Source organism: Sceloporus occidentalis, unplaced genomic scaffold (genome assembly GCF_023333645.1).
Source record: "Sceloporus occidentalis isolate IW3139 unplaced genomic scaffold, rSceOcc1.0.p SCAF_30, whole genome shotgun sequence".
NCBI classification, from domain to species: domain Eukaryota; kingdom Metazoa; phylum Chordata; class Lepidosauria; order Squamata; family Phrynosomatidae; genus Sceloporus; species Sceloporus occidentalis.
The window spans coordinates 12,505,570-12,531,856 of record NW_028317010.1 but is presented as its reverse complement, the minus strand read 5'-3'; the positions used below and the strand labels follow the sequence as shown (position 1 = coordinate 12,531,856).

At 40.1% G+C, this 26,287-nt stretch overlaps 1 protein-coding gene across 1 annotated transcript; it reads left to right on the top strand.

The window, feature by feature from the left end:
* The first annotated feature begins 391 nt into the window (after positions 1-391).
* LOC149299050 (fibronectin type 3 and ankyrin repeat domains 1 protein-like) lies at positions 392-26,272 on the top strand. Its single transcript, XM_089486843.1, has 12 exons — positions 392-498; positions 994-1,148; positions 4,393-4,570; positions 8,573-8,697; positions 16,766-16,847; positions 18,061-18,135; positions 19,353-19,418; positions 23,138-23,303; positions 24,420-24,563; positions 25,929-26,006; positions 26,089-26,133; positions 26,228-26,272. The coding sequence occupies exons 1-12, from the start codon at positions 392-394 to the stop codon at positions 26,270-26,272; spliced, it is 1,266 nt and encodes a 421-aa protein (XP_089342969.1).
* The last annotated feature ends 15 nt before the right edge of the window (positions 26,273-26,287 follow it).

The following is a 26,287-nucleotide window of genomic DNA, read 5'->3' as shown; positions in this document are numbered from 1 at the left end:
TGAACTACATATTTATAAATTCATTTTTTGAGGACTATTAAGGTTTTCCTTTGAAAACACCTTATGTATTAGGATTAAGTATCAAAATTCGTGTAAAATTAAGAAAACAACTGAGGCCCCAAAAGGAGGCCCTGACACCACAGGAAGGGAATGCAAGGACTTCTGCTTCAGGCATTCAAACCTTGCTCGTGTAACAACGTTGACACTGTCTGTGTCAACCCAGAACCAGTCCGACTCAGTAGACAGCCTACTGCTGATGGATAAACTCAAGATATATTATTTACTATAGGACCACTTGGCTTATTGGGTCATCAACAGGGAGTTGTAGGTGACTTGTGAGACATTTAATCGATAAGCACTTGTGCACCTCTCTTTCTCCACAAAAGAAGACATGGGAACAAGTGGACAAAGAAAGAAGACAGAAGAACAAGAAGAACCAAAACAAGAACTTGAGCTGTTTGAAAGAAGACAGGGACACGCAAGTGGTCGGCGGAGAAGGTCAGGGAGACAGTGAGAAAGAGTGGGAAAAACATGAAATTCACCCAGCCTAGATTTTCCTAGTACTATTGAATCCCCAAAACCAACATTTAATAAAGTGGGTTTTTGCCCCATTTGTAATTTTTGCCAAATCCAACCTGGAATAAACCGCACACAGGGCTGAACATAGGTTTTTTTGCTAGGTACGGTTGCCACATGAGACAGAAATGAGCACTTATAGGTTGCCGTGGAAATTGAAAAAAAGCTTCTTAAACATTTCTGTGTTGTTTTTATGTGATTAAACTTTCAGACGAAAGAATAAAATGACATCTGCTCAGATAACAGCACTTTTAATTGTGCAATAACAAATAACTGAAAAAGTAATTTTATACAAAAAAGACCTCCTTAGCATGCAATTATATGGAGTGTTGCATCTAACACCTGTACATTTTAGGCACCGTACAGAGAGAACAACAAAAATAACACATGTATGCTCCCTCATGTGTATACATTTAGTGTGATGCCTATTACAACAATTCCTTTCACACCGAAGTTCTGGTTGCATAGTTTTGGACAAAGGAACAAAGCAAAATCTCTGTGCTACCCACTGCTTAACAGTGCGTGGGACAGTTGGGTAGAACATTACGTTGTGTTTGCAAAAGTACGAGCCTGTATATAAGTATAAAAATGTGGTACCAATAAATTAGTTTGCTTACATATGAGGCCTCTCAATGATGTCTTTTAAAACCTCGTTTTCTGGTTTTGATTTAATGATATATTTTGTTAAGTGATCCCAAACTGTTACTTAACAGCGTGCTGAAATGTTTGAAAATGTTAGAACTTTGCCACTGACCTTGAACGTTTAATAACCCTTTTTTTAAAGCACAGCAATTGAGCAAATACCATTCTTTAAAAAAAATATATATCAGGTTTAAGATTTTGGGCAGGTCTTGATAAATTCTCTGCACAAGCCGGAGCCAGCTACAATATGTGGGAGCCACCACATTATTACTGCAACATCATGTCACCCATCATGTCGTGCGGCAGAACATAGGAAGAAAAGGCTGGTTTATGTGTCCAGCTGGGGAAAGTGCTAGGATGCAGTTCCTAGTTGCCATGATGACCCAGTGCCCGGTGTTGTTGAGCCCTGGCTTAAGGGGCCTTTTTTCTTTGATGATGTAGTAGATTCTTTAAAATGGAAATCTTCAAATATCTCCAAAGTTCTTACCATCCCCCTGCAGCTGGATATATCTGGATTTATTCACTAAAGCAGGAGTTGGTTTCAACCCACCAACATGAGGTCCATTCATACACCATGAAGGTCCAACCCAGGGGAGTTTTTGGTGCAAGAAGAATTTGGTTAAGTGAGATTTCTTGAATCATCTCACCTTTTGAGCTATGTATTATATTATTATTATATTATTATGAGTCATGAAGTGAGCAAGTTCACACCACAACTCTCCTACAAACTCTCCTGTCATGCCTACAATTGTCTACAAGCGTGCCACAGATCAACCAATGAAGAGGACAATGAGTAGAGGCCGTATTTTCGGTGGCATAAATGGTGTGTGACACTGAGAATTAAGGTCAGGGACCTGCAGTGCTGGGTTATGACTATTATCATACGATGGAAAAATGAGATGAAAAACAGTGATATATTTGATATGTTCTGATTTCAGCTGAATCATGGCCAGTACATTTTTTTACCTCATGAATGCAGCCAGAACGGATAACAAACCATATTATATAAACTGGAACACGGAGGGCGTAGTTTAAAGCCATGAAAATAAAAATGCCCCAGAACATGTCGAACCAAAATTTTCTAGGTCAAGTGATAAAAACAGCTAAAAATAAAAAAAGCTGCTGAAAATTGTTATAATTAGACCTCTTGCTTCTGTTTTTCTACTGTAATGGTGTGCCTATTATTTTGCCAGTTTTCTACTATTTCACATGTTCCTTCTATTAACGCAGGCGGGTGTATTACTGCCCTTGCCAAGCGTCATTTCATTGTGTATGAAAATACATTTTCTTTGTCCCCGCACAGTTCAGTAGCTCTTCCAATACGGGTAGTCTGTAGGAGTGATCACATATATCCACAATATAAATATAAATATTTCCCCTTTTTTATGCCAATAACCGCATTATAAGTGCATAATAACGCTTAGAAAACTCTACATACATTGGATCAGTGGAATTTTCTTGACTTGTAGTAATAAGAAACAATGCATCGTCACCTTTATTAATGATTATGTGTCGTCTACGCCGATATAACTTTAACTCTGATACTGCCATTCAGCACCGTAATTGGTACAGTTTCCACACTTCACTCTTTTTGTAATTCATTTCTAGCTTGTGTGCGGGGAGTAAAAAAAAAAAATACAAATATGAATATTTCAATACCCTGGAGGGACTTATTATTACGGAGAAATGTACTATTAGCATACCATATTGTTCTTTAGTTCTCACGAGCTAGCAATATGTATCGTCGGATATTTCGGTTTTGTAGAATTCAGCTAAATGCGTCGCCAAAAAAAGACCATCACAAAATGCTAGCGGTTCCATTTTAATCGGGGTTTTATTAATTTACGGTAGGAAATCGGAGAGAATGCTTCTAATAAGCGGTTATCGTAAAGTTGTCCGTTGTTTTAAAAAGCTGTAGAAACAAAGTATAGCTGTTAAATTTCATTTGTTACATTAAACACTGTGTATACATCAATAGTAAGTAATTAAGAATAGCTAATCGGTAGCTTTCAAAAAGGCATATTCTCAATGGATCTAAATACTGTAACATTTTATTTCTCCTTTATATACAGTTTCATTCTTTTTACCTGCAGTGTTTGGAAATAACGCATTGCGCTCACTATGACTTCCAGACATGAATTTGGTGGCAGATCAGAGTGGTTTGAGCAATCTGATTTACCCTTATATCATTCTATATCTCCTTTATATAGACAGTCAAAACGTTTGACCTACAGTGCTTGGAAATGATGCAATGCGCTCTCTCTCTCTCTCTCCCTCTCCCTCTCCCTCTCTCTCTCTCTCTCTCTCTCTCTCTCTCCCCCCCTTTCTCCTTCTCTCTCCCTCTCTCTCTTGCTCGCCCCCCCTCTCTCACTCGCCCCCCCCCCCTCTCTCCTCCTCTCATGCGACAATGTACTCTAGGCTTATGGTGGCCATATCGTGAGATTGTGAGCCGAGCCGTCTCATCCAACATCAGTGCCTAACTTCAGAAACACTCTAGGGGTGTCGGGCGTCCACGGGTTGAGGTGTGGGCACTGTGTGGGCCAGTCAGGTTCCATGTAACCATGTCTTAGTGAGGAAGACACACAGAGGGATTGGGGTTACAAAGAGAGATTGTCCCTCCTGAAAACGGACATTTGGAAGGTATGGTGCACTGCAGAAAACAGCTGCAAAGTAAGCACATTATTTCAAATGATAGAATTAGTTTTACTAATGAGTGCTTTCTGTTGCTGCACGGACGACATGAATACTTCATTTTCCAATGCCTTTATAATAACTATATGGGACGGCCTGGCCATGTTCTCTTGAACTACAAAATGTCAGCACAATTCCACTACTGACTTGGGTCCCTTAACAATCATATCTCTCGCTGTATTTGGTATTCTTCATACGCGGCCGGGTTGATTCACTGCTCTACTAAAACTTCATGATCTCCTAATGTAATTAGCTGTCAGAGGCTTATAAATGCTAATTTATGCTCTTCAGTTAAACCTATATAAATCAATATACACTTTTTAATTATTTCAGACAAATGCAAGACCTGACATTATGTAAGGATAACCAAACTAATTACTGAACATTAGCAATTCCCATTTCTCTTGTCTTTATCTGGCAATCCAGTCTTCAGACTGTTATTCCTTTCTTTTTTTTCATACAATGCTATACAATATTTTTCAGGTCAAGGTGTTACTCTGAAACCAGATCCACCCGTTGTGGGGAAAGTGACTCATCATAGCATAGAGCTGTACTGGGACATTCACCAAGCTCTCCAGCGCAAAGGTCCGTCCAGCCAATGGCTCAAGTTCTCCATTGAAGAAGAAGATGTGAAAACTCGTGCTTATGGCACTATTTATTCGTAAGTATTCCGTTTCAAAGAATATGGTCAATATGGTCCTGCAATGGTCATCGGAAATGTTGACCTCTGTGTCAAACTACTAATGTTAGTAAAAGAATGAAAGAAAATACAAAACAGGAAAAATTCAGAGAATTTCCAAAGACGTATTTAATGTAATGATATAACTAGAAGATGACAGCATCTACCTGGTTCTACCCGCCCATAGATCCTTGATAAATGTGGGACTGCCATTGTTAAATTCCAACTACATACTGCTCCTTGAGCTTCCCATCAGGTGATTTATGCCAGAGGGATTCTGCAGAATGATTCCCCAAGCTATTTGCCATGCAGGAGATGTGTCCTCGTGAAAACATTTCCTTCTACATGATATACCGTACTTGCTCGATTATAAGACGACCATGATTATAAGACGACCCCCCAAATCTGAATATTAATTTAGCCTGAATATAAGACGACCCTATAGGAAAAAAGTTTTACCAGTAAATGTTAATTCATCTAAACTATTTTTTTTTAATAAACGCTATGATTGAGAAAAATATTTTGGTTTTATTTCCTTCTATTTTCCAACCTGCCCCCCAGTTATGCACATCTGCCCCAGAAATGCCTTATACCCCCTATATGCCACTGTGCCCCATGATATGCCTTTTAACCCTATATGCCACTGTGCCCCATGATATGCCTTTTAACCCTATATGCCACTGTGCCCCATGATATGCCTTTTGACCCCCTATGTGCCACTCTGCCTCCAGAAATGCCTTATGCCCCTAAATGCCACTCTGGCATTTAGAGGGTTAAAAGGCATATTATGGGGAAGAGTGGCATATAGGGAGGTTTAAGGCATTCAGGAGGCAGAGTGGCGTATAGAGGGTTAAAAAGGCATTTCTGGAGGCAGAGTGGCATTAAGGGGGTTAAAAGGCATTTCACAGAGCACTCTGCCTCCAGAAATGCCTTATGCCCCCCATTTAACACTCCCCCCGCCCCCCAAACTTACCGGTACTTCTGACTTCCCTGTCATGTAGCTGGGGCAGCGTGTAGATCCCACGCACTTACGCTGCAGCTGGAAGGAGGCGTGGCTAGCAGCGGGGGTTGTCTGCGTCCATCGCGCAGACCTTCCCTGACTGTCAGAGATCAGAGTTCCCCGCACCGGTGCTCCAGAGAGGATCCAGGTCCCCTGCAGCTGCGGGGGGTCTGGATCTTAGTCGTCTCATAGTCAGACCTATTTGAGGTCTGATTATAAGACGACCCCGATTATAAGACGAGGGGTATTTTTCAGAGCATTTGCGTCTTATAATCGAGCAAATACGGTACTTACCGCCAGTCCACTCCAGAGCTTAATTAGGGAAGACTGCTAATGAGACCCCCCGTTGGGAAACATTCCCTTTGATTTTAATGGGAGCACTTTCCTGTCACTTACTGGCAGCCCCAAGCGGCCAAACAGTGGACCGAAATGTTGGACCACGGACAAGGCATTGCACTGTACCTCTGGAGCTGTAGCTTCTAAAAGTCATTTTATTAAGAAAATCATTTTCAAGAATACTTACAAAGTACTTTAATATACATTCTTCATGGTGAGGCTGTACTGGAACTTCCCTGTAATGTATGGAATTTTTTTCCGGGTTTACATCCATGTTCTAATGGTTCCATCATATATTAGACTTTGTTTTTTCCACTTGCCAAGCCAATACTGGGGCTTCTCCCCCATGATGCTCCAGTGCATGTAGAGTCATAAAAACAACATAACCATTTTATGAAACGATGATCACCGATGAGATTCAACATGGAGGACAGAAGTGTTCATGTGAACCCCCATCACACGGGCTCCGGTGTTGAGAGGGGCATAGGCACCTTAGTGTTTTTTTGTGTAAGCATTATGCATGAATAAGCGGAGGAACATTCATTTAATGAAATACATTAGGAGAAAAAAGTGAATGTTTTTGACTTTTCCTTTAAAAGCTTGTATTCTTGGCTTTGGGAATGTAGGCTGCCTTCTGTGGCCTTTTCTGCAGTAATTGTGCATCTAATTCAAAGTAGATAGCAGTTCCACAGGAATCACATCCATTGGGTCATAACCCTAACATACTGAATAATATATGAAATTAGCTTTTCTTGATGGCAGACCAGCAATCTGGAGGATTTTAGAGAGTAAATTAAGAGACTATGAAAGGGATTATGTATAATAGAACCATGTTTACTAAAATGACTGTTTAATCCAGCTAATTGGTAGTAATGTTTAGTTCCAAGAGCAGCCAATTTATAATTTTCTTTTAGCACTTTTTACGATTAATCAGTCCTTGGTCTCAGGATTCAGGATGGCCATATGCCATGTTTAAAGTTGTTGTATCATGTTTAAAGTCCCTTGCTGTGTTAACATATAAACATCTAAAAACAATAAACCATTAATTAAATATAGGCAGATAGTAGGAGGATAAAATGCCAAAGATGTATGGCTATGTGGGCTACAATTTACGCATTTATAGGGTGTTAAGGGAAAGGTAAGTACATCCTTGTAATCTCAGTATTGCAAGAGGTTATCCACAGGCAGCCTGTAAATGCAGGGCACCAATTGTTCTGGGGTTTGGTTAGTTATTCTTTTGGGCAATTATCAAAAACATAAAATATGCCAATTGACAGTTTCCCATATTGCCCCCCCCAGCTCTCAGCCACATATAACCTCTAAAATGTAAAGGATAACATTGTTAATGCATAAATGTGTCCTAATAAAGAGATGGCTGTGACCACCTTCACCAATTTTCCATTAATGCTCCTTAACAGCAAGTCTCCCCAACAACATTCAATGACTGATGTGTCCTATTGTCTTGTTAGAAGAACCCCACGGAGTCCGGATGATGATGTACTCCTGCCCATGACTGTATTTTCTAAAAGGAACGCGCTGAACAGATACCAACCAACAGGAGGATTTAACCTATTCCTCTACTGACTGATCTGTATGTGTTCATGTGTTAGATGGAAGGACTCACTAACATACATTAAGTGATCTGTTTATCAAGCGACGATGCTAACTGAGATATGCTTGCCGTGAACTGATGTATCTATGAAGTGCGCTATCCTAGGCTTGACACCCCAAATTGCCCCATTTAACCCCCACGTAACCTGCCCACATTCCATCCTGAAGCCCTTCTCCCGTTTACTTTGAGTTGACGAGCTCCTCCTCAGTGATGGGGCTGTGGAGATCGGTGCATTTCCTCCTGTTATTCACCTTGATACAATATTACAGTGAACACTTCCATGTTCCTACACCTGCTAAGACTGTAATAAACAGCCGTGCTTAATCATCATTTTCTTGACAAATCTCATCCTTATGAACTTCAAATGACCCTGGTAGACATCACATCTAATATACTGTATTTCTACAAGAATCCGTGTGATATTGGGTTATTCCGCCAGTGATATACTGCCAAACTAGGTCTGTTGCCAAACTTAGGTTTTTTGTCATATAAAAATTAATATTCTTTTTGCTTCATCACTGCAGTGTCATCTTTTGTAACTGGCTTATTCTCCAGAAAATACACGTTGTGTTGACACAGAGTGAATTCACCCCACTAGGTGGCAGAATTAGATAGTTAATCCCGAGACCGCGTGATTTATATATTCCAGGTTTCAGTGCTTGGTAAAAACGCGCGGGCCATTGTACCAAAACTAATTTTTTATTAAAGATGATGAATCTCCAAACAGGACCAACGATTTATTTTTTTTTCTCCGTCTTTAGCAACACAAAGCCGTTGTCAGCTTTGTAAATATTTCATCATGGTATTTACCTAAAGGCAAGCTGCAAACCATTAACAATTCAGGTGGATTTTAATTAGGAAATAGTGATACACATGTTTTTCCTTCAAGACACTTTTTTGTGAAAATGATTGAACGAGTTATTTCCATGAATACACAAGAAGTAGAAATCATGTCTTTTCTCTTTCTACCAAAAAACTGCGAACGAGTCTCTGTCCATCTCATTATACTGATCTTTCATTGTGTTGTCCTTTTTAGGGGCTATTCCCGGCAGCACGTTGTTGAAGGCCTGGAGCCCAGTACCCAGTACCGCTTTAGGCTGAAGGTTACGGGTTGTAATGGTGAATATGAATACAGCCCTATAGTTGCAGTATCAACCACAAGTAAGTATTATGCGTTAGTCCCGATGTAAAGAAAGGTGTAGTATTATATATAGAGGGTTGCAACTGCCTGAGTACAAGAGGAACATACCAAATTTTAACATACTGTTCTCAATTAGCTTGTGTCATAAAGATTAAGAGGCTATTTGTTAAGGCCGGCATAGAAGCAGTTGGACAAATCTGATACTGTCTGGACCATTTATCAAAGTCTTATGACTGCAAAACTGAGGAAATGGGAGCATGGTGTATTTAATCGTGGAAGGCATTCCTGTTGAACGAACAAGAGTTTACTCGCTGGGTAATCCATTAATGGTAAACTGTCACCTTCCCAGCTTTTAGCATAACACATTTGTCAAACTACCTATGTTTTGGGTTTTTTGGGGGGGTCTGTTTAATTTATGAGTAAAGGACTATTTTACCCCAAGGAAGCACAAAGGTAGCAAAACTGCTTATTAACTTCCTGCTCCTCAGCCGCCCTCCTCTCCTTTCTCAGGGATATATTATTGCTGGCTATTGCTATTATTTAATATAGTGTTTTCAGATGGCTGCATGTTTGTCACGGCTATGTGTTCTGACCACGGCAGGGCTATGGATGATGACAAGGCTGGCACTTTAAGGCTGGTGGCCATGAAACGGGGTAAGCGCAGCTGATGGCTGATAAGAGAGGCCCTGCGTTACGTTGTTATGCTCATGGAGCGTTTGGCTGGGTATATTCAGCCCTGGCCACATACTGTAGCACCTGATGTGACGCTGCAGCAGCAGATCATATGAGTATGTAGCTCTTTTGACCAGCATATGCCCAGTGTGCCAGATGGCCAGTCGATGCCTAGTTCTGACTCCCCCTGACTCCTGGGCTCGGAGTCCACTCGGCGCCCCTCTCTCTCTCTCTTCTCGGCTTTAAAAAAAAAAAAAAAAAAAAAAGGGCTAGGGCCTGGAGCGGTTGCCCCACTCGGCTCCATTGTCGGGCCAGCCCTGAAGGTCAACCAAATTATCACATGACTGACAACAATGGCCGCCTCAAGGTCCGCAGATAATGGAGGTATTATTATTATTAATATTTGAACAACATCAGGTAAAACCAAGTTTTATTCAATGCTAAGCTACATTTTATATAGAAAATGTAAGCAGCCCAGATTGTCAAAATGGTTATTAATATTTATACGGACTTAGAGAAACAAACAATAAGCATTAGGAGGGCCCTGTTCAAATGAGTTTACAATTTAAAAGATTCTTAAACATCTCATTCTATGTTCCTATGTTTCTTTGTGTCTGTGTTTCTATTACTGTAATCATAATTATATGGGCTTGTATAGTATACTGAACAGCAACATTAGAGAAAAATGACAAATGCCAACAAAAATTGCACAAGTTTAATCTATCTTTTTTTCTTTTTGAAACAAACATTTGATCCCGTCTTATATATATATATATATATATATATATATATATATATATATATATATATATGTATGTATATATATATATATAATTAGTTCAGCCAGGGATAAAGCTGCAATAAAAACAGTAATATATGTAATCTGTGGGGTCAGTTCCAGGCTGTGAAACTGAGAAATGCAATTACACTGTCAATGTTTGTGTATTTGTGGCTGGGATTTCCATTATTTGTTTTCAGATTCCAGGTCAAGTAAGCTATATAGACCTTCTGGACAGTAATCCTAAAACAGCCAATACAAATATTCCTATCTTATAAAAGCCGTCATCTCAGCTGTTATCTCAGAGTTCCAATATCGCAATGTGTGATAGTTAAACGCAGGAATAAAACATGAGAAGTGGGTCCTGTTGGTAGCTAAAGGTCCATTTGGTGTTGGAATGATGTTGGTTCCCTGCAGCCTCGCACAGCATTGCACGGTTTTGCTGTTTCAGTAGCAACACTACCTGAAAACTTGACAAACACACTCGGTATATCTATTGTTGGGGAAACCTTGGCCAATGTGATATTAAATATTGTAAAATTTGTGAGCCAGACATACGTTTGTCATGTAGGTTTATTTGTTTTGAGGATCCACAAAGAAATAGTCCCATACAGATGAATTAGATGAGTACAAAAGATAAATTTTGGTGGCCGTCCTTACTTCACTTTTGTGACATTTTGGGATTTGTTGAGTCTTGGGAACCAAGAGGTTGAGTTCTAGTTGATGTTGAATCTTAATTCAAAATCATAGATGTTGTTAATCAACAGCTTTGAGATGTGTTTTTGGCCTCCTAGATGTAGCCATGTGCTCAATAACTTGAGATATTGATCAACTTGATTTTGATAGTAAACCTGACAAGATAGTGGTTCCTGGAGGTGTGGATCTCACACCCGCTGAATCTGGTCATGTCTGGGTCTGTTCTTTAAACTCTGAGTTGATAATTGTGAATGAGAACCAGCAGTAATATAAATTATAGTATGTTTGCTGAAATCCTCTTGGATTTGTCAGTATCTGGCACCATTTGTTGGCAGTTCTCATCAGGCTAGGTTTGTTGTATAATTTTCATGGAGCTACATGGTTCAGCCAATCTGTTTAGGAACAGTTAGCTAGCTGGTTGCCACCGGGTCGCAGTGAAGACAATTGTCCACGTTGGAGTCACTGAAAGCTATGCTAATCTGGGTTAATCTGGGAATTTGTGGAGGTTTAACTACCGATTTCATGATGGCGGCTCTTTTGAAAGCTCTCAGCTGCTAGTTTACACCCCTTATAAAACCTATTTTTAGACTTCACATCACGCTATTTCTGCACTCAAATGCTGTTATTATAAGAAAAGTCATATATCACATTAAATGTTATTCCATTATCACAAGGCAGAACTGTTAAAATTATGCTTATCTTGTAAATAAAAAGACGACCAAGTGATGTAATTTACACTGCCTTCAAAACCACTTTTTTTAATCAATATAATCCAACTGTTTACTTTATTAGTTTTATTTTCAGCATTAAATTAGATTACATGACTTTTCTTGTAAGTGGATCCATTAATTAGATGATAAACAAATTATTGGATTTTTCATAATTTCTTTTTGGGAACAATTGTATTCCTGGTATTTACATCCTAGATTGGTTCTGAATCATTGTGGACAGTTTGATTATTGTAATTAATTTAAGAAGTCGCTAAACTGAATTATGGTTGTAAAGAAATAAATAACAGTCCATAGCAGAGGAGCAGAAATATGCAGAATTTTTTTTATGCCCTTGGCAATAACTACAGAACAAACTACAAAGAAATAATGCAATATTTATTGATCATTCCATGTATAACAACACCTTTTGGGAGGCAGAAAGTTTCCTAGACATTCCTCAGACCCCGAAGAGAAAGATGCTGATGTTCTTTTGAATCAGGAGTCCTACATATATCAAGCTTATGTATGATGTCGTATACCTTACAATTTTTGTGCATAAAATGTATATATGTGTGTTATATACGTGATATCACAGCTTCCTTCATGATGTAGACCCTCTATTGTGGTATCCATGGGAGCTTTGTTGTGATGCAGAAGGGAACCATCATTTTATTCTCCACGGATATTCATCATCATTACTGTTGGGAAGCAGAGAGTCGTGGAAGTCATTGGCACTCCGGGGACACTCCGTGGAATGCTCGCCACAAAGCTTGTTGCTGGTTATCTCTGTTGGTAAGGTACGAGATGAGAATGCGGAGATGTACCATTACACATGATGCTTCCGTGGTCTACCAATACACGCAATCCACACACAACATCTTCAGTATGGCTACACCGACTTAATGGAAGCTGGATGGAAACAGTACAATGCAGGGGGCTCAACGATCTCAATCTCAGTATCATCTTATTCATATGACATGCAAAATATGGGGGGGACACGTCAGCACGTAATACTAAAGATGCTGTTCCACCTACTCTGCTGAATTTAATACTTCTCCAACCAAAAGCAACTTTGGAAATTTAATTCCTACTAGTACTGTTTAATGCCATAACCCACCCCAGAAATATTTCTTTAATTATGCTTCTTTTTGCTGGGAGCACTTGATTGTCATGTGACACAAAAGCAGACACTGATAGGTTGTCCCCATAGAAACTAAAAAAAAAAAAGAAAAGTTTAAACGTTTGTCGGTGTCGCCTTTGGTGGAAATGACAGAACTGAGGTTTATTTGTCTGAAAATGCTGTGAAAAAGTATTTTCCTCTTCCCACATTTTTTTTTGTTTATTTCTCGCATTTAAATACGGCAGATCATCCCACTAATCTTAATATAAGGGAAGACGAGTAACCACAAAATGCAGCCTTTAAATCATCATTTGATTTATTAAAGGTAAAGAGTTAATCAAAACGTATATCACTCATGTGAAAAAGTAATTTCCCCCTAAACCTAACTGGTTGTGCCACCCTTGGCGGCGACAACTGCAATCAGACGGCAATGAGTCTTTTACATCGTTGTGGATTAATCTTAGCGGCTCTTCTTGACAGATTGTTGGGTTTTTGAGTACGAGCTGCCTTTTTAAGGATTGAAGTCAGGACTTTGACTCGGCCTCCAAAACCTGTAATGGAATCCATGTTTTTCCAAAAAAGTTCCACTTTTGACTCATCAGTCCACAGAATATTATCCCAAAAGGAGTCATCAAGGTGTTTTTTGGCAAAACATGATGAGATGAGCTATTGTGTTCTTTTTGGTCAGCAGTCTCCATCTTATTGTGGAACTGCGAACACTGACCTTAATTGAGGCAAGTGAGGCCTGCAGTTCCTTACATGTTAGTCTGGGTTCTTTGGTGACCTCCTGGATGAGTCAAGCTTTGGTAAGCCCGGCGGCTGGGAAGGTCCATCACTGTTCCAAGTTTTCTCCATTTGTGGATAACGGCTCTCATCGCCATACCTTGGAACTTCTGGGCTCCGGCTACCCGGAACCTTCCCTTGCGGGACGTGGCCAGGACTGATGTCAGTGGGCGTTCCCATTTAAAGGGAAAATTGGGCGGGCAGCAGGGCGTGTCAAGACCCCGCTCCTGCGACCCAGAGGATTCAGGTCTTGACCCAGAGAAGCTGTGCTTCACCCGGCAATCTCCGGGTCAAAACTGGAGAGTTCCCAGGTATGCTCACCGCTAATTGGTTGATTTAGTAACTAAGGGGACAATTTCTTTTTTACATAGGGCCAGGTAGGGTTGCATAGCTTTTCTCCTTCTATACATAAAAAAAACCCTGCGTTTTGTGTTTGCTCTGGGTATCTTTGTCTAATAATAAAATACATTTGATGACCTGAAACATTTAAGTGTGACAAATATGCAAAAATAGAAGAAACTGGAAAGAGAGCAAATACTTTTTGCAGTTAATGTGTTACAAATCACATATAGACAAAAAGTAATAGATTGGTTGCTGGAATGTCATTATTCTCTATAAGGGGTTCTCTTTAGTGCATTAGTATAATTGAGCAGATTAAATATTTGTCCATGAATTTTGGCTCGAATGGAACCCAGCCTCGTGTTTTTTTTCGAAATGTGTGACTAGTTCTAAAGTACATAAGTGCTGACTTCAGAGTAATTTGTTAAATGACACGCTTTGTTTCCCTTAAAATTCTTGCGGGATTTGATGTGAAAACTGCATTACAGAACTGTGATAAAACACATTACAGCATTTTAGTGCCGAAAGTATATTCCTATGCAGTTTAATCTTACCGACGCAGCACTTAGGCAGTCGGCTGCAGCGCTTGAAAAGGTATTGTGTCTGAGCTCCTGGGTTCTAGAATTCCATCTTGTGAACGATCTAAATCCCCTTTCATTCCACTTTATCTGTTTTTTTTCCCCTAAGCTACAAATCTATTTAAGTGCGATATATTAGTGTCTTTTTGGAAAGATGATGTTTCAGTGAGTCAAAGAATATGTTTTACAGTACGTTTGTATAGCACAAACAAATCCTACAGAAATAAAAAAAGAACCATTTACAACAAAGTTTTCTATTGGTATCAAATAGAAAAAAAATCTAGATTATGGCTTTTCCTTATTTCACTTATTTTCCTTTCTCTATGTTTCTTTAAAGCGTTTCATTGCGATTTTTGTTATAAACGAGGCACTTATCGTGGAATAAATAAATGTATTAAAAACCAATATTAATTGTAATTGTTTGCACGGCTTACAATTGCTGTTATTTTATAATTCATAGAGAATCAGACCCCATAAATCGTTTTCAGGAGCAGTTTGACTTTAGCATTTGGCTGAAGTGCTTTATAAGCAGGTGTCACGTTTCACCATGCGCTAGCTGGACTTGTTCAAACTTTGTTTTTCCATTTTCATTTGCCGACCACTAGTGGCCGCCCTGGCCATTCAGGACCTCTCAGACCAATTATCAGGCCCAGCTGCAGTGGCTTACCTGATCAAGTCAGCCTTGATAAACCTGCCCAGCCCTGCAGTCTGGGCCTTGACATTGAAGTTGGAGGACTACCTGTTTGGTTCCTGCCGTGTTCCAGTACCTGCCGTGTTCCAGTACCTGCCGTGTTCCAGTACCTGCCGTGTTCCAGTACCTGCCGTGTTCCAGTACCTGCCGTGTTCCAGTACCTGCCGTGTTCCAGTACCTGCCGTGTTCCAGTACCTGCCGTGTTCCAGTACCTGCCGTGTTCCTGAGTTGCGGCCAGCGCCCCACTAAGTGGACTCCCAATAGGAGTGCCCTGCATCGCGACTCCCAGGATGACTGCCCACTAGTGGACTACCCTGGTTGAGTGCCCTGCAAGTGGGCAACCTGCCGTGTGCCCTGCAAGTGGGCAACCTGCCATGTGCCCTGGAAGAGGGCTACAAGCCGTGTGCCCCGCAAGTGGGCTTATCTGCCATGTGCCTTGTTCCAGTACCTGCCTTGTTCCAGTACCTGCCGTGTTCCTGAGTTGCGGCCTGCGCCCCACTAAGTGGACTCCCAATAGGAGTGCCCTGCATCGCGACTCCCAGGATGACTGCCCACTAGCGGACTACCCTGGTTGAGTGCCCTGCAAGTGGGCAACCTGCCGTGTGCCCTGCAAGTGGGCAACCTGCCATGTGCCCTGGAAGAGGGCTACAAGCCGTGTGCCCCGCAAGTGGGCTTATTTGCCATGTGCCTTGTTCCAGTACCTGCCTTGTTCCAGTACCTGCCGTGTTCCTGAGTTGCGGCCTGCGCCCCACTAAGTGGACTCCCAAGAGGAGTGCCCTGCATCGCGACTCCCAGGATGACTGCCCACTAGCGGACTACCCTGGTTGAGTGCCCTGCAAGTGGGCTTATCTGCCGTGTGCCCTGCAAGTGGGCTTATCTGCCGTGTGCCCCGCAAGTGGGCTTATCTGCCGTGTGCCCCGCAAGTGGGCTTATCTGCCGTGTGCCCCGCAAGTGGGCTTATCTGCCGTGTGCCCCGCAAGTGGGCTTATCTGCCGTGTGCCCCGCAAGTGGGCTTATCTGCCGTGTGCCCCGCAAGTGGGCTTATCTGCCGTGTGCCCCGCAAGTGGGCTTATCTGCCGTGTGCCCCGCAAGTGGGCTTCCAGCCGTGTGCCCCGCAAGTGGGCTTCCTGCCAAGTCGAGTGACTCTTTGTATATATTGTTGTACCACCGCATTCAATACAACTCTTAATCCAGATCTGTTGTCTGTGGTTTATTCCTGCGCCTGTCTGTAACAACCCCAGACCATAATGCATCGTGGGGTACAGACAGAGCCCCTCGTATCCCCTGCACCTGGGCTCCTTATCAACCTGTGTCCTCGGTTCGTGACAGCAGGTTTGTTTATGAACACATTGTCCATGTCTTTTATATGCCTAAAACATATTTTATGTATGAGCTTGTGCTGATATTGTTATATGAATGTCTAGAGCAATTGCTTTCCGGGAAAGTATTACAAATGAAATTACCTAAAGCCACGTAAAGTTATTTCTATGTAGTAATAATAACAAATATTAAAATATCAAAGTGAGTATCGTTAATTTGCTGTTACTTGTGCGTATCTAAATATAATTACCTAATCATGTTGGTGGTTCCTGCCAATTGTCGGGGGGCATTCCTAATGACGTCAGTGAACATTCCTGCTGACATCACAGGAAACACCCCCATTTAAAGAGAAAATGGGCATGTCAAGACTTAAATTATTTATCCAACCTTTTATTTTGTAGGAGAGCCAATGAGTGGAGAACATCTTCACCGAGCGGTAACCATGAATGATGAACCCAAGGTCACCAGCATACTTCAAACGGGGTTAGAAAATCAAATGCTAATGTAGACCCTGATTAGTCCTTGGTCTCATCTTAGATTCAGGAGCCATCTGCCTATTTCATGCATGCTTACATTCCCTCACTGTATTAGCCTCCACCACTTCTGCTGGGAGGCTGTTCCATTTATCTTCCACCATCTCTGTAAAGTAAAACTTCCATACATTACATCTAAACCTCTGGCCCTATAGTTTTAGTCAGACGTTTGGTCAGAGGTTTAATCATAATTGTCCTGTAACAGCTTATTAGACGTGCAAATACAAATGTCTTCCCCCAGCCCTCTCACCTTTATACTTTCGTCTTATACATATGAACATATACATATGATCTTTACTTTAACAAATCAGCGTATAAATGTATGTCCGGACATATACACCTCTCTGCCTACCCTCTTTACTTGAATAGGTTAAACTGTTCTCAATTACATAGCGTGGGAGAACGACACGCTGCGTATTAGGTCCCTGTCTGTCCATCATCAGCCTCCAAGTACCCTGTGGAAATGCTGCCTGCTGTTATATTTCATGGTAAATTGCTCCTAATTTATGACTGTATGTCTCTCTTGGATGTCATCATCGGTATATGTTGGCTGGAAGCATACAGTGCAGTACGGAGCAGTCTCCTCCGTCCCCTGTATGTAGGTCCAGATTAAAGCTGCCGTCATGGCCATGTATAGGATGGGTGAAATGCTTAGGGTACAACTTAAAAAATAGTGGAAATGCCCGATTTAAAAAATAATGTTTCTCGGCGGCGGTTACGAGCGCGTTACGTCATGTGGCTGATCCTGACATCAGCTGGCGGAAGCTGCATGTTTGCCGTACTTTCTTTACCATGAAAATACTACTGAGTTGGATTTAATATTCTGATCATAAAAAGTAAATGACAAAACATATTAGAAAGGCTCTGCCGGTTAAAGTTAATCGGAAATGGGTTTGGTGGGTTGACATTTTGAATTCCAGTTGGTCTGCACTTTGTGTCACAGGATGACTGCTGCTTAAAGGGTTAAGTACCAAAAGTGATCAGCAATTTACAAAATAATAACTGTTCTTTACTAAAAAAAAGAAGGTAATCGAGCGCTGTGTGTGTCTTGGCATGATGGGCATTTTACTCCACAGCATCTGGATTGCCAGAGGTTTCCCGGTTTGGGGAGGATTACTTATTATCTGCATGTACTTAATTATTACATGTTTTCTTCATTGCAGGCATGTCAAGGCGGATACCCCAGATAAATTTGGTTTAAGTCCCCTAATGGTAGCTGCACAGAAAGGATACCTAAGGTATTTTTTTCTTTAGTTTTCTGTTTCATTTTGAAATCCAAGGCTGTAATGTCATCCAGCAATGCGGGTCGGGGTTTATTGCAGGAACGTACTCGTATACCAGACTTCAGTACTGATTAAGACCAGGTGAAATCCACTAATAAGTGTATGTAGCGGGGGCGAGGAATGCACTTTAATTGGGGCAGCTGGTTCTTATTACTTCCATTGTGGAGGTTTGGATGGGAAATCCCACAGAACGTTATATATGAGTGACCCCCTGACTATCTGCACGGCCACGGCTCCGGAAGAGCCACACAGAAGGGTGGATTTTGGTGGCCTTGTGCACAGTAAGCCACTCCATCATAGAAGACATTAACTTCTGAATGACATCATGGAATTTCAAGAGGAGAAGAGATAATTGGTAACAGCTGCACGCTTGTGAATATGCTACCCTTAATGTACCTTTATGTACACCAAACAAATTACAACCGACTTTATTATTAGCCAATTATTTATTATTGGTATGTTTCTTACGAAGCGATCCCCCCAGCTTCCATGACCCCACCTGGTGATACATTCTTGGCATGGCAGAACAATATACATTCTAATACTCTGATATGCACTTTGAAGAAGTGTAGCATTGGTATAGTTTAAGTTCTAAATGCATAATAAATGATGACAAATTCCATCTTCCATCTATCGCATTAGGCATGGAAAGATAAATTTAAAGGCTTGCTGAATTGCATTAGATTGCAAGCTGTTGAGACTACTGTTATGGAAAATGCCTGAAGAAGAGCCCTAAGCAGAAGTGCCAAATGTTTTCAATCTAAAGTTATTCAGTAACCTTATATAAGGTATAATCTTTAGACCTTATGAGCACTAAGTAAGCACTGGGCATTTATGGCCCATTTATGTCTATAAGCCATGCCTGATAGCCAGGAGTCCCATATTATGTATCAGCAGCCAATGTAGTTCAAGTAATGGATTTAATTATACATAAACCCTGAAGATCATATATATGCTGACGCTTTAAAATTAAATTATAGTGTGAGAATATTATCACGCACATATGTGTCTCACAGGAGCATCCATCAAAATAAAATGTTACTGATCCACATGCTGGTTCTACTAAGAATCAGCAACCAATACAGCTGTTTACAGCCCACACCATTATTATTAAATCGGCACCAAGGCTAGCTGTAATTCTCTAATGTACTGTTCATTTGTTTATCATTTAGACTTGTCGAGATACTGATAGATCATGGAGCAGATGTAAACCAGCAGGATGGAAGCGGGAAGAACTGGTGAGGAACCTACAACCGCAATTATGTTAAACGTCCAGTATAATACGTAGTATACTGACACCAAGAAGTTTGAGGGATAATTTAGAGACATTTATTAAAGAGACACTTGAGTCGTCATATGGTTTCCGAATGTCCTCCCTAAATAAAGATTTGTCTTCCTTGCAAATGCACGGGGTGATTCATCATAGTCCTCCCTATGTATCGTAGCTCCTTGGATTGCAGAAGATGGGTTGAATGAATGCATATTAAAACCCTTATAAAGTACTTTATACATGCATTCTTGGATGGTAGGGCTGTATTTGGCATTGGAGGCTCCCATTATGGTTCCACAATCATGTTGTAGACACAATGCAGAAAAGTGTGCTCGCAGAATATTGCTAATTCTAAACATACTTACCAACCTTTCTACATATGTGATGGATGTGATCGTACTACTGTAGCAGAACCAGTGGCGAATATTTATAAATTGAATGTGTCACTTTCCGTGTTGCAATCATACCATTGTACATTTTACTGCTATTTGGTATAAGACACTTCGAGGCTCAGTTACTGGCTCTCTCCTGGATGTATACGGCATGTATTCTATCACTTCTGTTATATTACATCCATAAAAATGATATGTATATTATATACATAGCTATCAGATTTCTCTATCCGAAAAATTCTGAATTGTTAAACGTAAACTTCAATACTGTTTACCAGCAAAATAGTATTTTCAGAATACGGGAAGAACTACATCGGATTTTCGCACTTCTACTCAAACTTTCAAACTCAAGTCATATCGGGAAAAAAAACAAATCTTCATCAGCGTAAAACACAGCACTGTATACAGTTATGTAAAAAAAATCTGGTTTTATCTCATTTTGTTCCATTAACCCTTTTTTTATATGCAAACCAGGAGGCCGCCATTGTTGTGAGTCATGTGATATGTTGGCAGACTTTGCTCAGATACCACACTGAGCTGTTGCTTTATGGTAATGCTGATGAAATGCGTTGCTCCGCAGAATTTGTTTTTTAATCAAGGGTGTCCTGCTGGGTGATTAAGACTGAGCAATTCTATTACTTACGACTCGTAGTATGATACAGGTCTTTGTCTAGTAGATTGGGCTAATATAACAGAGCTAGAACACATACACATTACTAACATGCAGTTAACTGAAAACATTATATTATGCAAAAAAAATAAGAATTGTTTAAAAGAAAAAAAAAAAAGTACAAATCAGTACAATCTAATCTCACACTAGAAATAAAGAATGAAGGATATTCCCCTTTACAGTCTTTACCCCCAAAATTCACACATTTGGATTCTAATGATAAAGATATTATGTGTTTCCGTTAAAAAGATGAATCTGTAATGCAATACAGGAGTATTAAGAGAATCATTAGAAACCTAGTGTTTTGTTTTGGGGGTTTAAATTATGGTATTTAATTCCAGGATGAAAACCATACCATGGGAATCTTACCATGTGTTTCCTTTATTTTTCTCGAACAAGGTGGGCTTTAGAAACCATTGTTGGCAGCAGATAAGTTACAGTCGCTAATAAAAGTCCATGGAAGTGTATCTGGTTATCTTCTCGGCTAGTTATGACTGTTCTTGTAGCCTCTTCTCTTCTTTTATTTCCAGAAAATAATGCTGGAAGCCTTACCGTCCTTGGTAGATGGCTGCAAACCTAAACATAGAGATGCACGTCATCTTAAATGAGGTAGACCGCATGTTTGGTGTTGCCTCCTTACAGTAGACAAAACATTCAGCTTAACCATTTTAATACTAAATTCAAGTAGAGATCATCTCCACTACAAAGATGTTCAGCTCTATGGAATCTGTTGTTTATAAGTAAAAGCCATGTAATAATATAACGTATACATACCTGGTACCCGTATAATATACTAATTCCCAGCGCTGCATTGTATGATGAATGGCACTGAAGGTGCCGTCATTGATTTTGGGATAAAAGACACATTGGAACTTTCAAAGTAATTTTGTCTGTACTTTTAGACTAGCAAAGGAAGGTGCTCAGGAGTATTTAGTGGCACAAATACAAAGATGAATGCAGCGTGTTCACTTAGATGGCTTCACATTAATACCTAGTCATGTTTCTTGCTAGTCTATTCCCCATAAGGTGTTTCATAACCAAGTGACAAAGAGCCCCGCTGAAATAACGTCTTCTTTATTACTGCTCTCCGCGTTTGCTGGCTTCTCATCTCCTGGCTGCGTAAAAAGTCGATTCAGGGTTTTTTTTTTTTCTACGTACGAGAAAACTGCTGCACATCTTTGTTTTTGGTGCAGCGAAGCTCTTCATCTTTTTGGCTCGTCTGTATGCCTTCCTGAGCATTCTGATCTTTAAAAACGGCCTTTCCCCGTCCCTACGTCATACAGCTGAAAAATAAAGCCGAGCGTTAAATGGAGTCATAAAACTGTAAGTCAAACATATCGTAAGTGTAAAAGACAAAGAAACAAGGAACTTTTCTGATAAATGGTCTTATCTGGTTTAATTGGAGCCAAGCGTGTATTCAGAAAGGGAACATTGCTCTCCTTTTTAAAGAGACATAGTTGTGAGACGTCATACATACATTTCATATTGATCCTCTAAGCAGGTTTCCCCAAATAAGAATGGAAACCATTAATCAGTCAGACGTAAGGTGGTTTAATGTGCAGCATACATCATTCATTTCCATGTACCGGCCTTAGAGACCTTTCTATCCATCCCTTAATACTTACCAGGATAAACTCGTACTTCTCCGTCCCCATGTAATAAATAATATGTTTGCAATTAGCTTAATGAGGTCCACAAAGACTTGCCCACTGATTTTTAATGATTGACCTCTAGTGCTAAAAGAACTTATGTTTGGTGGAGTGGCCTGGTCTACACGCTCTGGTCTCCTGCACAATACATTTTTCTTACGAAAAACATATATTTTACGTACTCTCCGTTTCCAGACTGTGTCCCTAGTAACAAGATACATCACAGCGATTAGCAGTAACTGAGATGGGGGCGACTGACCGGCAGTTACATAGAACCCCATGAGGTCTTAAAGGTCCTACATTGAGGTCTTGGATCGTGTTCTCTGTCCTATTCACCTGAATGTATGTTGCACCAGCTCGGTGCGTGGATTGGGAATATATTCTCTTTATACATAAGAAAGTTTCTGTAGTGGAAAGCGGTAACAAAGTAAAGCAACTGCAGGAGCTCTTCTTCATCTTGACTTTTCAGATACATCACTTTGGTTGTTTGTTATTTTGGCGCAGCTACAATGAAATACATCATCTGCCTACATATCCACACAGACACCACACAGAAATAGAACTGGGGCTGATTGATTGTTACGGAATTTTTCACTGTCAGAGAAATGTAAGCGTTAATACTAAAAAGAGCTTTAATACAATCATTTCCAGTATACTGAAAGGTTGTAAAACAGAGGGGTGTGATACCTTTGTATAACGGAGGGGTGGGATACCTTTGTATAACGGAGGGGTGGGATACCTTTGTATAACGGAGGGGTGGGATACCTTTGTATAACGGAGGGGTGTGATACCTTTGTATAACGGAGGGGTGTGATACCTTTGTATAACGGAGGGGTGTGATACCTTTGTATAACGGAGGGGTATGATACCTTTGTATAATGGAGGGGTGTGATACCTTTGTATAATGGATGGGGCATGATACCTTTGCTCCAGACATGAATGGCTGACCATCTAAATGTTGACTTTGTGCCCACAGTCTCATGTTGGCGTGTTTCTCTGGGCACCTGGATGTTGTAAAGTACCTACGAAAACAAGGCGGGTCTTGGGAAAGCAGAGATAAAGGAGGGTGCAGGGCCATGCACTGGGCAGCTGACGGAGGTCATTTGAAAGTAATTCAGTGGATGATTACTGACGGCTGTGAGGTATCAATATATTTTCCCTGTGCCTTTATACATACACTTCATACACATGAAAGAGTGTCCGTTGGATATTTACAATCACTTATTCCTCACTACATGCATTTTGTGTTTGGTAACCTTTGTTGGGCCACGAGATTTGACATTGCAAAACAAGTAGTGTCTTACACCTAGATGCGTATGAGTTCCTTATCTTGTATCTGGAAGGAACAAATTTATTTAACATTAATTACAATTAAATAATAAAGGAACAGGCATTGTGATTGGTCAGAGGTCTGTGTTATGGGGTGAGTGTGTAAAGTTATAAAGACTATGAACAGTATCACTCAAACAAGCTCTCGATGAACCTCATACAAGAGATTAACCAAAAGATATTGGCATAAATCCGACTTGCTGGTAAGTGTGGAGCTCCTTCACTCTGAAGCATAACTACCTACCTACCGCAGTGTGGTACATTAAAAATATTTGAGAAGTCTTCCGTAGTTTTAACATAAGAAAAACTTTCGGTTTTGTTTAAGATTCTAGAGCATTCTTTCAAAATTTTCATTAAGCAAAACAACACCTTGAAGCCTTCATGATTATATTACCCACGATGATCTTCTTTAATGTCATTTAATTACCATGCTCTTCAACCCTTTAATTGCAAAAATATATTTATGGAATAACTACATGATATGGTATATTAATCTAAGAGACTTTTTGCATGGTAATAATACAGTTACAGTTCTTTGTACTGTCCCCATGCTTGGCATAGGAAGAATACCCCACGTAAGTAAAACTTGCAATGTTATTGTATTTCTTCTAAAAACACAATATATTCTTTGGTGTAATGTTCTGATTCTGCGGTGTAAAGACTCAAAATAAAAGCATCCCAGCTGAATATTCCAAAGATTTAATTACTGCGATTCTAAGAAGAAAAACCTTTATCACGGTTTTTCAATCTAAAGCTCTCCAACTCTTATTAAACTACAGATCCGATTATCCAGGACCAGCCCAAGGATCATGAAAAATGGAATTTGTAAACTAGTGGAGAAATACTGATTGGCTACCCCATACCAAGGAAATTAGGTTATCTTTCGGTAACCATGCTTAGCTTTTTTCTTTTCGCTTTTGTGAAATTAGGTTGATGTCAAAGATAATTGTTCAGAATGGACTCCGCTGATGAGAGTTTCCGCCATCTCGGGAGACCCCGATGTTGCGCAATGCTTAATAAAAGCTGGGGCAAATGTCAACGCAAAGGATAGCGATGGGAAGACACCTTTGATGGTATGGATTCTACAGCCTTTAGCCTGTCCTACTAATGACAGAACAATCGTATTTCTAGAGTAAAAGTCTGCTCGTTAAACAAACTCGTTAAGCGTCATACAGAGTACTACATTTCCTATCCCTGCTAGTAATCTGACTCCCCGCACTAAATCTTAAATACTTTTTAAGCTCTGTCCCAGATCTACGATACCCCTGGGCACGCAGGTATTTAAACCGAGCTTCACTCATACAAATGCAGTCATATCAGTATCCTCTTTCTTTTCATTGGCAAACAACTGCACCATAATCTATATCATTAGCTCAGGAATGCTTTATAGCTATAGAGCCAAATGTACATGGCAGGGAAAATAAATGTAGTATGTAAGGAGACCTGTACAGCAACGTTTTAACAGAATATGCATATGTGTGTCGTTTGTTCACATAATGCAAAGATCTACAATAATTATTTCTAGGATTTAATATAATAAACAAAATGAAATGGAACGATTAGTGAAAAATGTAGGTTGTCAAGGTATATGTTAAGGTTTATTTTGGTGCAGTTTTAGTGTATTTTGCACATTAGGGTTAAGCCAAAGAATCTATAGCTTTCAGTTTGATCACAAAAATAATACAGTTTTAACAGTAAATGTTTTTAGGGGTCCAATACATTAGAAAGAATAAAATATATGTTTTTTTCTTAATGTGTGGGGTTATTTTGCATTCCCTTGCATTCCCATATGCAGTCATTTATAAAGTACTAATGTTAATACACTGAATGCTAGCAAGATAGGGATCTGGTTTCTACCCTTTCAGTTATAGAAAGGCAGCATCAGTTGAGTAAGGCAGTGAATATATAGGTCTTATCACCATAGTAACCAATGGAATGTTCCAGCTGATTGCACCATTCCTTTGGTTGGCATGGTGACGAGACCACTAACTTTACCCTAGAATCAATTTTGATGGATAAACTTTATACAATCTAGAGTCACAACTGTCCAAAGCTGTTGAGACCACCAGGTGACCACAGTACCTAAGAGTGGTTGTTGGATTCATGCAGTGAATGGCAATTGGTGGTAAATTTACTAAACTCTGTGGAACCTCTAAGTAGATCCAATGGTAGTGTATTCTGTCTTAGTTAGACTGGCATTGGAGTGAAGGGTTCTCCAGCACCGCATTATCGTGAGAGGATTGTCCTGTTGGGCTGTAGATCTCCCCATTACACATATGGGCAGTGAGCCAGTTTGGGAGATCAGAGACATCTGTCTCTTCACAAAGTACCCTCCTTTTATTAACATGATTTGACTCCTTCTCGTTACTAATTCCTTGATATAAATGTAATCTAAGGATTCAGTGCGACGTTCTCCACGTATCTTCATTGATTTACAGATTGCAACATTGAATAGTCATGAACGCTTGGTCCGCTTACTTACAGAAAAAGGAGCAGATTGCAGCATCAAGAATCAGGTATTTCTACAAGTTCCCCACGACAATGTATTATGTGCAGCAAATTCCGAGTGAATGTTAACATAATGTTCTTTCTCTTCAGTATGGAATAAGCATAATGGACATGGCCAAAGCTTTCAATCGACAGGTAAAGGGTTTTTTGAATTTTCTAATTTACTAAATATATATTTTTATGAGTTTTGTTTATACCTCACAGATATTTCTCTGTTTCTCCTTGTTAGAATGTAGTGTCTATTTTAGAGGAAATGAAGAACAAGCATTCGTAGGAGTCTTCCGTGGAT